The sequence below is a fragment of the Orbicella franksi genome, chromosome 12, assembly GCF_964199315.1.
Source record: "Orbicella franksi chromosome 12, jaOrbFran1.1, whole genome shotgun sequence".
Classification (NCBI taxonomy): Eukaryota; Metazoa; Cnidaria; class Anthozoa; order Scleractinia; family Merulinidae; genus Orbicella; species Orbicella franksi.
In genome coordinates, this window is record NC_138156.1 from 8690950 (window position 1) to 8704237 (window position 13288).

The following is a 13288-nucleotide window of genomic DNA, read 5'->3' on the forward strand; positions in this document are numbered from 1 at the left end:
TGGTCGTGTTAGCATGGTTACACAAATTGTTGTGGTTGAGTGCACTCTATTCAGCTCGAGTACAAAACAAATTGAGATATGGTTGTTTTGTTTTGTCCTAATTTCAGGCCGCGTTCATGCTCCCAGAGGACTCGTTGAATTTTCTCAACTGTCAGAATTTTCTGAGCATCTACAGATCCGGAAATACTTGGTTATGTTGACCTTGTAAAATCGCTTCTGTATTGTCTTGACAGTATTATGTGCGCGTTCAAGCAACCTGCCATTCTCATTCAAATTCATTGTGTAATTCTCTTTTCAAGCAAAATATCCAAGTAATTCTTTCGCGGATAATTTTGGTGTAATGTTCTTTGTTATGGGCTGTCCAAGTCCGCCTTCTTCACGCGGCAAATTGATTGTCTTGACAATAGCTATTTAAAGGCGAACAGGAAATGACAAAAACGTCATGCGTTATTAGGCTCCGAAGACAACTTTGATGGGCTTTTGACAGCTGCTCGGCCAATCGCCTCGCTAATAGTTTCATTACAGTAATTGAGCAGTACGCCTAAGTGATTTATGAATGTCCACTAGTGAGCGACATTAGGTCTCTATGGTGTATAAATAAAATCGTTTAATGATTGATTACAACAGCAAAACTCTATCCTCGAACTTGCCGGGCTGTTTATCTGTTTGACTCGCGTCGGGGTCTTGGGTCAACCGCGCGCTGTGCCAGGTTAACTCTCAGCGCGATTAAACTGACCACGCAATTTGCTGGACATACACTCGCTCAGGCGAATTTGGTGATATCGCGCCAACAAAACTCTCGCTCTAGCTTTGCATTTAGAAACACCCAAACTCTCGAGAGCCGTTAAGCTTTTCTTGTACTATGATGACATCCGTTGAAAGCCCGGAAGGTCAGCTCAACACACGTGCCGGACTGGCTCTGGCGGGATGCACCAGTTCCATACTTCAGGGACAAGAGTTCGATTTCGGTGAGTAGCCTTAAAATCGTGCTGCGTTTTATCTGCTTTATTGGCGTCCTGCCTGTCTGCCGTGCAAAGCTCGCCGTTTCCTATATTCCTGACGTAATGGAAATTGTAACGACCCTATGGCTTCCTTGAGTTACATTACAATAGTACCGTCAAACATGCCTTGAGTCACATGCTGTGGTGCATCTAAAAACCAAAGCCGACTTCTTGATTGTGTTTTCTGCCAGATCGTCACGTTGAATCGCTCATCCCGTACTCACATCCGTCAAACTTCTACGAGGAAATGCACGGAGCAGCGACCACAATCCCAAGCCAAGCGGTTCAGTCGGGATATTCTCAAATCCACACCATGGCGTTCGGCTTCTCGTCAGCTCTCCCGCACGGCCAGTTGAGGTCGGACACCATCGAAGTCGAACTCGAGAATAAAGATCTTTGGGACAAGTTCCACGAGATAGGGACAGAGATGATCATTACGAAAACAGGACGGTAAGATGAGACAGCTAAATGAAGTACACTCCATTCTCCTAACTCTCTTGTGTTGATATTTCTTCAGATTTCCGCCCAAAATAATGCGAAAAGTCTCCACCGATTATCAAAGCAGACGGGAAAAACCTGCTAACAAGGAATCCACCAGTCACTTACTCTAACTCTTAGTTTGCACTTGAATTTGCCAAACGCCTGTATTTTGGACCAAATAATGGGAGGTCGAAGCAAACAAATAATTACACTCAAAGAGTTTGACAGCGCTGTCGTGAAATACATGTGTAATGATAAGAGTTCATGTTTCAACAGTCATCGTTTAACTTCATTCGATTTACGCAGCTGTCAAACCCTCCAAAACGTTCTAACGAAGTGTTTATTTCCATCCTTTTTCTATTAGCGCTAGGTACTCTCTCAATATTGTGGAACCCATTTCGAAGATACTTCACAGTTTATAAAAATATTTGTTTCGGGTCGCGCCATGCTGTAAATTGAGAAAGCTAAACATATCCTACGTGAATGCGTTAAGTGCGGGGTGGAACGGGCAGAGTCTCTGAAGGCTAAACGCCCGATTTCTTCCCTCTAAATGAGTTCCCTTTTTTAAGACACTGTAATACTTAGTTTGGAATGCACTGAAACAGACCCACTGCGGCGACTTTAACTGAGTGTGTCTCGTCTAATAAACTCGCTAGGTTGTCGAAGAAATCTTACAAAACCAACAAGCTGATGGCAATGGGACAGAAACCTCTCAACACAAAACACTTCACAGCAGTTACGTCCATCCTAAATCTCTTCCTAACGCAGAGAGACTAACATTAAATCTTTGCGTTTTTGTCCACAGACGTATGTTTCCCGTAATTAGAGTTAATATAAGCGGCTTAAACCCCAAGGAGGAATACGTCTTGGTCTTAGACAGTATTCCAGGAGACGATAACCGGTACAAGTTTCACAACTCCGAGTGGTCAGTGACGGGCAAGGCAGAGCCCCTGATGCCAACGAGAATCTTTATTCATCCTGACTCACCAGGGACCGGCTCACAGTGGATGAGACAAGTTGTGTCGTTTCAGAAGATGAAGTTGACAAACAATCATATGGATCAAATGGGACACGTAAGTTATCTTGTCCATTCATGTTTTCAGCCTTCTTCGGTGATGAATTTTCCCTCCCGGACCATGTAACTAAAATCAGTAGAAGAAAAAGGTTGTTCTAACTTTATGGTCCTCCCCAAATCGCCTTGGATCATGACAACAGTCTTCAGATTTTTAACATATGGGAGTCTTAGAATATGGAAAAGCTCAGATAAAATTCTTTGTAGTGAGAAAAGCTGAACGAAAATCTTTATATATTTTTCCTCCCGACAATTCAAGGTTATTTTTACAGGAACACGCAGATAGGAAAAAACAAGACCCTGTCGTTTGAAATAAAAATATGATGCTTTTTACTGAATGAAATTTAAGGGCTCTCCACTATTGAAGGCAAAATGATAAGTTGACTGATCTTATCTTGAAATACTGTGTATTTTCTTGAATTTATAAACTGCTGTCAGTGGGACAATATTTGATTTTTTTTATTACCCTAACAACTAACATCAGAACATTTAGAGCAAAGTATGTTGTTCACTGCATAAAAATGTTTGGCGGTGTCTCGACTACAGTGTATATAAAACTACTTAAAGGCAAAACATTTGGAAACATCTGAAATGTCAAGACTTTTAAGAACTAAGACAAACATCCAGTGTCTTAGCTCGCTTCCATAAAATCAATCTCGAATTTTTTTGAATTGATCTTTGTCAAGAGATGGAAGATGTACAACATATGAACATAAAATTTTGTTTCGTAGCTGCATTTCGTCAGTAAATGTTTCATCTTGAGTGAAACACCAAAAAGAGAGTCATGGGTATTTTTATTTCAAATTTGTGTCCATTTGTGAATCGCGTGGGCGTATGGAGATAAGATAAACTTGGCTTTGAAGACGATATAATGGACTAAGCTGTTGCAAAGCTATGTGACATTTTATTCTCAAAGGAAATCGTTGTTTAGATGTAAGTCAAATAATACTCGATATCTAAACGGTATGATTAACGTAGGGTCCATAATTAACGCTAACGTGCTTTGAAATACCGTACTTTGCACAAAACAAGGGAGTGAACGATTTTGTCTCTGGTCGTCACAAACGGAACATTTGTTTGCACACCTCCATTCACGCTAAATCTATTGAAATGCGTAGAATAGAAACAAAAGACTTAATTGCCTTTGTTGAGAAACCAAAGAGCTTTGGAAAATAGATTTCTGGTCACAAAAACGGATAGAAAGCTCTACCAGTGAAAGGGGTATTTCATTAATGGCTCTTTTCTCGTGCGCGCTAACTAACTTGACAGAACCATGTATTCGCGATAAACTTAGCGTAAACGCCGCTCGTACGTTCTGGCGAGATGACAATTTAAGTTTTGTGTTTCTTATTTGAAAAACGATGTAAACAAGTTGACAATAACATCAGCCGTGAGGATATTAACAAGTGATTTGGGGGCCGAGTTACCCCGCCCCTCCTAAGTGATTGTGAAAGCTTTTAACTTCGAAATGAAAATCAACACTTAGAAATCACAATGGCCAAGAGAAGGGGGTCAAACTGTGATTGGAACGCGAGATAAGACGATCAGTGGTTTTTAAAACGTTTAAAACTAATGACAAACACAGTAGGTAATTGCGACAAATCGCAGCAAAACTCGACTATTTTTTCTTTTCTAATTAATGAACAAATGAATTGGATAGTAAGGGAGCAAGAGTGTGAGATAAAATGAAAAACGATAGAATTTTTTGCTGTTTTGTTATTTTGACAAGCACGCCCTATCGGTTCGTGGTAAAGTAGCTCCACAGTTTTAGACTATTCGGTACGTGTCATGGCTTTGGCACAGTAAATGTTAAGTCTTTTTCAGCTTTTTAGAGTGTCCTAGCCTCACTTTGCTTTCTAAAGTAACAATTCTTTTGATGTGTACGTCTTGTTTCTGTATGATAACATGAGGAAAGAACTGGGACATTTTTGAGTCAGTGATCTTCGCAAACGTTGAGCCATTTGCGAACCTTTTGCCGAACCTTTTGAATAAGAGTAGTTTCTTATAACTCGAAACGTCCTCGACCACATCCATGAAAACACTATTCAGATATTGACTTGTTATATTCAAAATCCAATCATGATAAATCTTAGCTGAAAGCAATTCGAAGGAAATGAAATTTCTTCAACTGTTAACACCCATTGAAACATTTCATAACAATTGATTGGCGTCCGAAACGCATTCACTTTCATCATCAAATTAAGCAAAAAAAACAAACGTTTCTTTAAGAAATTAATTCTCAAAGAATATTTGTGGTTCTTCGTCTCATCATTATCACATTTGTTCTTCCAGCTGGTAAAACTTAATTTACTTTAATAACCTTGAACGCCAACAGTGTTCTCGGTTCTTTGTGCTTATATTTCAACTAGGCCTCTCGCACTCTTGTGAATGGAGGTTTTACCTAACATCCAATCTTGTTTTCATACACTACAGGTTATTCTGAACTCCATGCACAAGTACCAGCCGCGTGTTCACATCATCCCAGCCAAGGATTACAGCCCGTACGGTTTGAGAAAGGGTTCGTTTTACACCTTCGTCTTTCCTGAGACTCAATTCATGGGAGTGACTGCCTATCAAAACCCGAGGGTGAGTGCAAGTTGTTAATGACTTACAGCTGAGTTCAAATAGCTCATTTAAGCAATGAAAAGGACGATTTAGCTTGATAAGGTGTGGATGAAAAGTGTGCCGCAAAAATATGCAGCTTTGCAGACTCGTTCAGGGCGAGTGAGCTTAGGTGGCCAGGCGACCCATTCAATACGAGGGTAGTTTTTGTGATCAACCACTATAACATATAGAGAGAGTAGTGGATAATTCTGTTAGGAAAGAAATCAGCAATAGCTACTAGTTGAGTGAACTTCGGTAGTTTGAAAACTGTCGGATTGTTTTTTCACTCGCTTGAAACAAACCTCGCCCTCGATAGCGTACTTCATCAACCTAAGCGCATTCTTCGCAATATTAGCGCAAGTTGAAAACAAATTGTTTGGCAAAGACAAAGCTTAGCAACGAAAGAATGTTTTTTCGCAAACTGAGTTTACCTGAACATTGTGGAAGAGAGCTAAAAAGTAATAACAACATAAAATAACATGGCAATAAAGCAAGGAAAGGTGATGGTTCTTGTACATAGCATTTTGTCCATATAAATTGAGAACGAGTTCTCATGCACATACTCTGGATATAAAAGAAACCGAGTGTAAACTTATACAAATGTACAGCATTTTGCACTCAATCCCAATATCAGGGAAGAGGTTTCCCTCTTTTAAAGCTAGGCTATGAATTTCCTGTTGGAGAACCAAATAAAGGTACCGCTTTCATTTTATTAACTGTGGAGTTTACTTGAAGTCAGCAAAGTTTTCAACCGATAATATCATTTGATATCAGTATCAAAATGGAGATATTTGCTTTGATTCTTCCAAACCTTGCCCTGTGAGGGCATTCGTTTCAAACCTGAATAGCCAAATTTTGATAGGTTTTAGACTAAAACCGAAAAAAATGGATGCTCTCGCAGGCTATGCAGAAAAGTTTTATTGCTCTACCGCGTGCGTATTCTATGGTCATTGGCCGATGCGTGATATTGAGGTAAACGGCTTTATTTGTAGGCTCCATTTGAACATGGAGAAAAAGAAACCTATATATTTTTGATTGATTTTAACTTCACCAGTTATCTTCGGATATGTAAGAAATTGGAAAAGCCAAACAGGGCTTTGATAAACAGAAAAGACTTAGCAAGATTACTGTGACGAACCAAGGTTTTGGTTTTCTCTCGCAAAAAATTACTTTTCACCAGTTTGAATGTTTGGGTTTACAATCGCGAAGATTCTATCTAAAAGCAATTCTTCAGTGGGCAGTTCTCATTTATTTTTTGTCTGTGTATAAAGCCAATGCCACGAGACTTTAAACCTAATTTCTACAGCTGTGGAGACGGGAGACAAAAGCTGTGAACCTACAACAGGGTGAGGCTGACCCACAAGAGCAATGTTCCAACTTAGAAACAGCAGAAATGTATCAGTGAATGACAATGATTTATTTTTCTCTATGCTCTTTCTATTATAAAACAGATCAGTTAGGAGATCGAGAGAATGTTATACTAGAACATGAAATCATTCGAAACTGACGATGAGTTACTGATAATTTAAGGTCGCCAAAGCAAATATCCAAACAGATACTTAAAAACAAAGGTATAGACAGACAAACGCGTAAACAAATAAATATAAAAATAGACTGGGTAACATATTTTATTGAGAAAAAAACTCCTAACTTAATTCACTTTGATAAAGCAAGGTTAAGAATTATATTTCCTTCCTGGCGATTTATCGCAGTCAGTAAAGGCTTCTTAGATAGCAAACAAGATCAAACTTTCTTCTATCTTTGAGAGCGGAAACCTTTCCTGTCAAGCCGATTTCTTTCACAATAGCTCTAGTATAAGTGAAAAATAATTTACTCAGCTCTTGACGAGAGTAAGTTTAATTTCACTTAAAGCGGCTGCAGAAACTTTCCATGATACTCTAATAATTCAGTTTAATTATTTAACAGTCTTCCAATACACAGAAATTTCATTCTAGAGAATTGACAGTTTCTCTGTTAGCGAAAGTCAAGAAACTGTCTCGTAAAGTGAAATTCGCGTGTCGGGGCTTAAGTGTTGCAGTTTTAGTGTTGCAAGGCGGCGCTTTTGATTGCTTCATGCGGTTTGCAATGCTCGCTGCACAAAGATATGATATGCACCGGTTAACCGCTAATTTCGTCGTATTAATAGCTTTCCGCATAACATGTTTGTTTTTCCTGGGTATTTCCCGTGTACACGAAGTTCGTTCACGTACAACTTGCCATCGAAGTGGTACAACTGCGACGTAGCCATCGGAACATGACATTTAAGTTTCTCGACAAACAGAAACTTGCTGGAGAAATGATTCACTCTTTTGGAACTTTTTATGGAGAACAATCGACATGATTGCAACACAAGTAGACTACAAAGGAGATTTTCTGTTCAACGAAAATTACGCACGGAAAACCACAAACTGGGCAATCCGCAGCTTTTAATGTCTAGTATTTGCCGATGGAAGTGTAATAGAAACGACAGCCTTAGCATTTTTGTGTGAAAGAGACCTTTTGTAGGTGATGATGTTGATTAAAAGCTTATATTTCTCTTTTACTTTTCAACGAATGTTATTGCATGTTTGATGCTCGATGAGCATATTCTGGAGTATTTGACTGAAATCGTTCGCTTTAATTCCACATTTAAGACTGGTACTGGGCAATTTTTCCGCACCCTAATTGGACATTTCCGCCCATAATTTGCCTCCTTTATATTTGATGAGATCACGGCACGTAGCATGTTGAAATCTCTCCAGAAAACAGGCAGACAGCTAACTAACTGGGGATGCGTTTTCATCTTTTACAGATAACTCAACTGAAGATCGAAAACAACCCGTTTGCAAAAGGTTTTCGAGGAAGCTGTAACAGCACCATGCATCATATTGCAATGAAAAGGTACGTGGGAACACTGCGAGGAGTTTACGTTAACATTTTGATCATTTGCCATATTTAACTCAATGGGTACTAAATACATTTAACGCTGGGTATGCAAGCAGCACCAGGAAAACTTACAAAAATGTTACTTTTTACTTGCACGCTTTCCGGTTTCTTTAGTTGAAGAAAGACAGCGAGATATAAGAGTTTGGGGAAATTATCAGTCTAGAATTTTAGTCGCCTTCATCTCATCAAACCCTGCCGCGGCTTGTCTGCGGTTTTGGTAACGACATTTCGTTTTCAAGTGTAGGCCATGATATTCAGGTTTTTATCCGGTTATTACATTCGAAAATGGGAACACGTGCTGGAATTTGTAAGCAGCCGCTTAATTCCCAGGCTAAATCAGATAATACAGGGTTTAAATTTGTGTCGGAAGCAAAACGGCGGTGAACGGCAAATGCAAACAGATTATTTCTCACACTGTGCAGCATCTTTTGCTCCGGTATCTCCGGACAAGTGTTTGCTAAGTAACAATTACAGGAAACGTGTTCTCCGATTTGGAATTGAGATCTTCGAAGGGAAACGATAAAGTCCCGAGTTTCATTGTTTCAACTTAAGTTTTACAAAACTTTCATCATAGCTAATAAAGGGGTATAGTTACGAAGCCCGCCGGCAAACACCAAAGTAGCAAACAAAGATGGCAAGATTTATGTTGGAACGTCCACGACCATGCACAATCTTTTGTCTTTCGCTCATACACTTTGCATGAGTTACGTAATCAAAACATTTATATTGGTTAGTTCCTCGGTCAGTAGTAAACAGCTCTTTTGTGTTTTGTGCATGGTCAAGGCCAAAAAAGAGAACAGAACCATACAACGAGGAACTTTGTCGAGTTTCATAACCATTCCCCTCAATTAACTATGCTTTGATAAAGTAGATAAGTGAGTCTCAAGTTTTCAATTTCTCCATATTCTAAACCACTACATTTCCTTCCTCATCATTGCCAGAAATACAATGTACTCACTTCCTGATGGAATTCCTGTTATTTGCCGCGTATTTCTCTAAAAAATCGATCCACAGACTTCGCGCAGTCTCTCTTTTGCGCGAAAATCTGCGAGGAAGAACGCAAACAAAGTTCGCGGTATCGCCGCTTGCCTCTTCTCGTTCGTTTGGAAAAGGGAAACTGCTCACAGACTATCAAACCATTATTTTCACATTTCTTAGCATGTAGTAATTCTTAGCTTCTCTTCAGAATGCTTGAAATACATGTACGAGAGAGCGCCGCTTTAAATAGGCAATGCGGTCACCAGATAAACCAATAAAAACAGAACAAAACCCGAGGCGCCAGCAAATTAAATTCACACTTATGTACTTTTAAAACCTTTAGTTCCAGACTCTTAACTTGATTGTTTCACCTCAAAGAACCGGTTTTACTCACCGAAATATTAATCTAATTTAGCTATACAAAGCAAGAAATCTGTCTCTCTTTTGAGCGCGTAATATGTTCCCAATGAAACCCTTGTTTCGAAGGAAATGTCAAAATTCTTCCCACTAGTTTTCATACATTTACTTTCATTCACCTGGGAGAATTGCTCTCATATACGGTAACCAGACATTTTTCCTGGCGTGAGCATTTAATCAGTTGATTTTATATGAAGATAATGAAGAGAGCACACTAATTAGCCACGGCTGGCACTTAATTTGTTATAAAATTAATAGATTGAAATTATATTCTCATTGTTGCATTTCAGAAAGTCCCCAGACGACTACAACGACACAGACTGCCTTTCCATCTCCCCTGCGGGATCAACGTCAAGCGGTGAATCCGGTAAACGCGCATTCCAGGACTCTCCGCCAAAATTCCCGGACATCAACGACCCCTCCCCTCCCCCGATGATGGGGCACACGGGTAAGTGGGCGTGGTCGACAATGCGAATACCTTGTTACGTTGTTTGTTTCCGTACCCCACAGAGAGTAATCCGCGAGTTTAAATTTTCCTGTTAACGTGAAAGCCTTATTATAATCAACTTCCTATATTCTTGTAATCACTGCGTGGGTATAAGTTGATCCTTTTCCGTTTCACAGAACGCCAGGGATACAAAACGTGTTTCTGATTTCAGTTGTTACGTTATGCCGGTGGAAAAATCTAGCAAAGGGTAAAAATCCTGATGCGTTCGATCCGATTTTTTCTTTCAGGGAGGGTGGCTGTAACATAGCTAGACTAAAGGTTAATATCATCAGCCAGGGTATTAGGCATAAACAGAGATTAAGTGACTGCTGTTGCTTGAGTGGACCTATCTCAAATCAGCTTTTCTTTTCGCTCTTTCGTATCTTTGCAAAAGCCAACGTGGAACACAATCAGATAGAAAAACAGCTCTTTATTAGGCGAATTCAAGATGGTTGCCTGCAACGCGGTGTAAGATTAGACTGTAGGCAATGACTGTTTTCCATGGTGAGCTATGATTACTGAACTACAACTGATCCTGACGGGTCTACACCCATATAAGGGATATATCCATCACTGCAAGACTAAAGGGTAAGAAAAAAAGAGAAAAAACAGGGGGGAGGGCAGGGGAGATAAAAAAAAACCCTAATATATTCATTCTGAGACAAAAACCTAAAATAGTTGTTAAAATTAGGTTATTCTAATCTAAGTGCCTCCTTAAATTGTGGAAAATTTACTGGTTGTTTGTTCTGTTAACAGGAAGCGCGTTTGGACATGTCGTGTTTCCTCGTCGACTGTCAGAAACCTTCGAGTCATCTTGCGCCTTCACATCGCTTCAGAGCAGCTGTCGACAGCAATCTTTCTGCTCCGAGAGGCCTGCGGCGACAACACCGCTGACCACATCTTCAACATTGAATCTGACCCCACATCCTTACCTGCACAGCCTTTCAATTAACTCTCTCACACCGCTGTCCTCGACGAATGCGCTCTCGCATCCGTGCCATGCTCCTCGGCCACTTCCACATCCGGGATACATTGGACACCCCAATGAGCATACAATTCACCATACAGCGAGTCATATTACTACGCATGCGCATATGCACTCGACGTTGAACGGGTATCCTGACATTTTACGTCAGGACTGCCGACCCGATTATGGACTGGGGAGAGATGATTTCAGCAAACCGCTGACCATATCTACGACGTTTCATGCTGGTTTTCCGGGAAACCCTCCGCCATATCCTTACCATTGAGAAGAACATGTGGCCATAAGGGGTTAACATTCTATATATTTAGCGTTCAGATCCGTGCAAAGAGTTTGGGCGTCCTCAAGCCGGTATGGTTGCGTTCACTTCAAGTTCTATAAGTTACTTTTATAATCAGGTTATTTATCAGGTGTGGTCATAGTCCAAATCAGCGTCATTCCTTTAGACAAGCAAAAATAATAGTCGTGCAAAGAAAACTGGGGACTGATTGAATCACTATAGAACGCCTATCTATTTAAACAACTCACGTTGTTCATTCATTAGTTGTTTAACAGAAGCCCACACCACTTCAGTAGCTTGTACATGTTTGAGGAGTCTATCCCCTTTGTAACTTCATTACGACAAGAAATCTCTTCAAAGGACGTTAAAGATGATTTCCAAAGCGTACTGCGCAGTCTCAGCACTCCAATCCTCGATGAAATGCGAATTAATGTTATTCTTTACCAACTGCTTACCTTATATTTTTTGGCATTTTAAATTCTTTTGTCCAACAGTTTCTTTAATTCCTGCAGCTAAAAAGTTGTTTCATCTAGTAATATCAGAAAGAACGAAGCTTAAAGGTCATTAAGTTTGGCATCCATAATGGCGGTCATCATAAAGTTTTGACCTTACTACATGACAGTGGCTGCGAATTAAAACAATCAAAACAAAAACGTAAATAAACCCTCGAGAGTGGGCAATACGGACTGGAAATCACTTATTTCAGATACCGATATTTGCGTGACTCGTTTTGCCGTAACGCAAAGTCAGGTAAGTAACGCTAAGGTCTGCGTGCAGTATTCAATCATGACAGGAGCTCCCAATTGTGACGTCATTATTTCTTCAATATAATATTTAACAGTTTGCTTTACAACTGCTATTTATATTAAGAGAAAATGTCATAGTATTAAACATTAGATAGAAAACGGTTTGGTATCAAAGATTTTAATGAACGATTGTTTTTTTTTCATTCAAACAAGTGCACTGCCTGATTAACCAGCAATTTCAAGCAATTCAAATAAATATTAGATACGTAAATATCAAGAACGTAAAACAAATTCTTCCGAAATGAAGTAGCGTCTGAATAGTGGTTAGCATTTCATAAATATTTAAGTAGAGTATACGACAGTTTTATTATTTATTTTCTAGTCCCTTTACGTTCTGTAGTCAGCATAGAAATTCTCCGTACCCTTCTTTGCTCTTTCCCGTACATCGGACTCAGAGAAATTACTGCCAGTGATTGAAAGGTACTGCACAAAGTGGTCGACTTTCCTTATTGCAGGGGCGGACTTAGGGAGTGGGGGGGAGGGGGGGTAATGTCTACTTTGTGGCATCGCTAGTATTTCTGGTGTAAAATTTTTTAATTAGGTTCCAATTCTCAAATTGCAACATTTTTGGGCCATGCCCCATTGATTCTGCAATCCCAAGGTGCCAGCCACCCCTCGTTGTACAATCTCCGCCCCTGTATTGCGTGACATAGATGTAACGCAATGTTCAATCGTGCACAGGAGTAAAACCAGCAATAACATTTTAATTGTCGTTTAGTTATTATTAAAATGAATTACTTTTAGAGGAGTTTGTAATGAACTGTAACAAAAAAAAATCAATGCTCAAGTCATTAATTATATTTATTTTGAGTTCTTGCTTTTGTGGTTTATTGTAAATTTTTAGAAAGGAAGATCTCATGACGACAAGTAAGAAAAAAATTCAACAATATGTTTTTCCGTTTCTTCGAGGATAGGATTTATTTCAGAATATTTATTATCTGTAGAGAAATATAATACATTGGTTTAATTTTTGACGTCAATAGAACTGCTGTATAGTAATGAAATTTTTAATTAGCACATGAATGGGATTAGAGCAGCTAAATGCTTGTTTGTACAGTTGAAATAAAATAGAAGTTGTGAGTGGACTATTGTATCTGTGTTTTCGACTTGGAAATAAAAGGTACGATGTACATCCCAGTAAAGAGCTCCCTCCCTCCTTCCACCCCCCCCTCCCCGGGTATTAAGCCAGAAAGGCAACAGCTCTTCGCCACACATGTTACGTCAGCTAAATCACGGCTCGAACACGTGATCAATCT

General features: G+C 39.5%; 1 protein-coding gene across 1 annotated transcript; it reads left to right on the forward strand.

Annotated features, from left to right (window-relative positions):
• The first annotated feature begins 247 nt into the window (after positions 1-247).
• LOC145463416 (uncharacterized) lies at positions 248-13198 on the forward strand. Its single transcript, XM_081447171.1, has 7 exons — positions 248-968; positions 1193-1451; positions 2287-2554; positions 4987-5139; positions 7949-8037; positions 9768-9925; positions 10721-13198. The coding sequence occupies exons 1-7, from the start codon at positions 863-865 to the stop codon at positions 11212-11214; spliced, it is 1527 nt and encodes a 508-aa protein (XP_081303297.1). The 5' UTR covers positions 248-862; the 3' UTR covers positions 11215-13198.
• Positions 13199-13288: the final 90 nt, after the last annotated feature.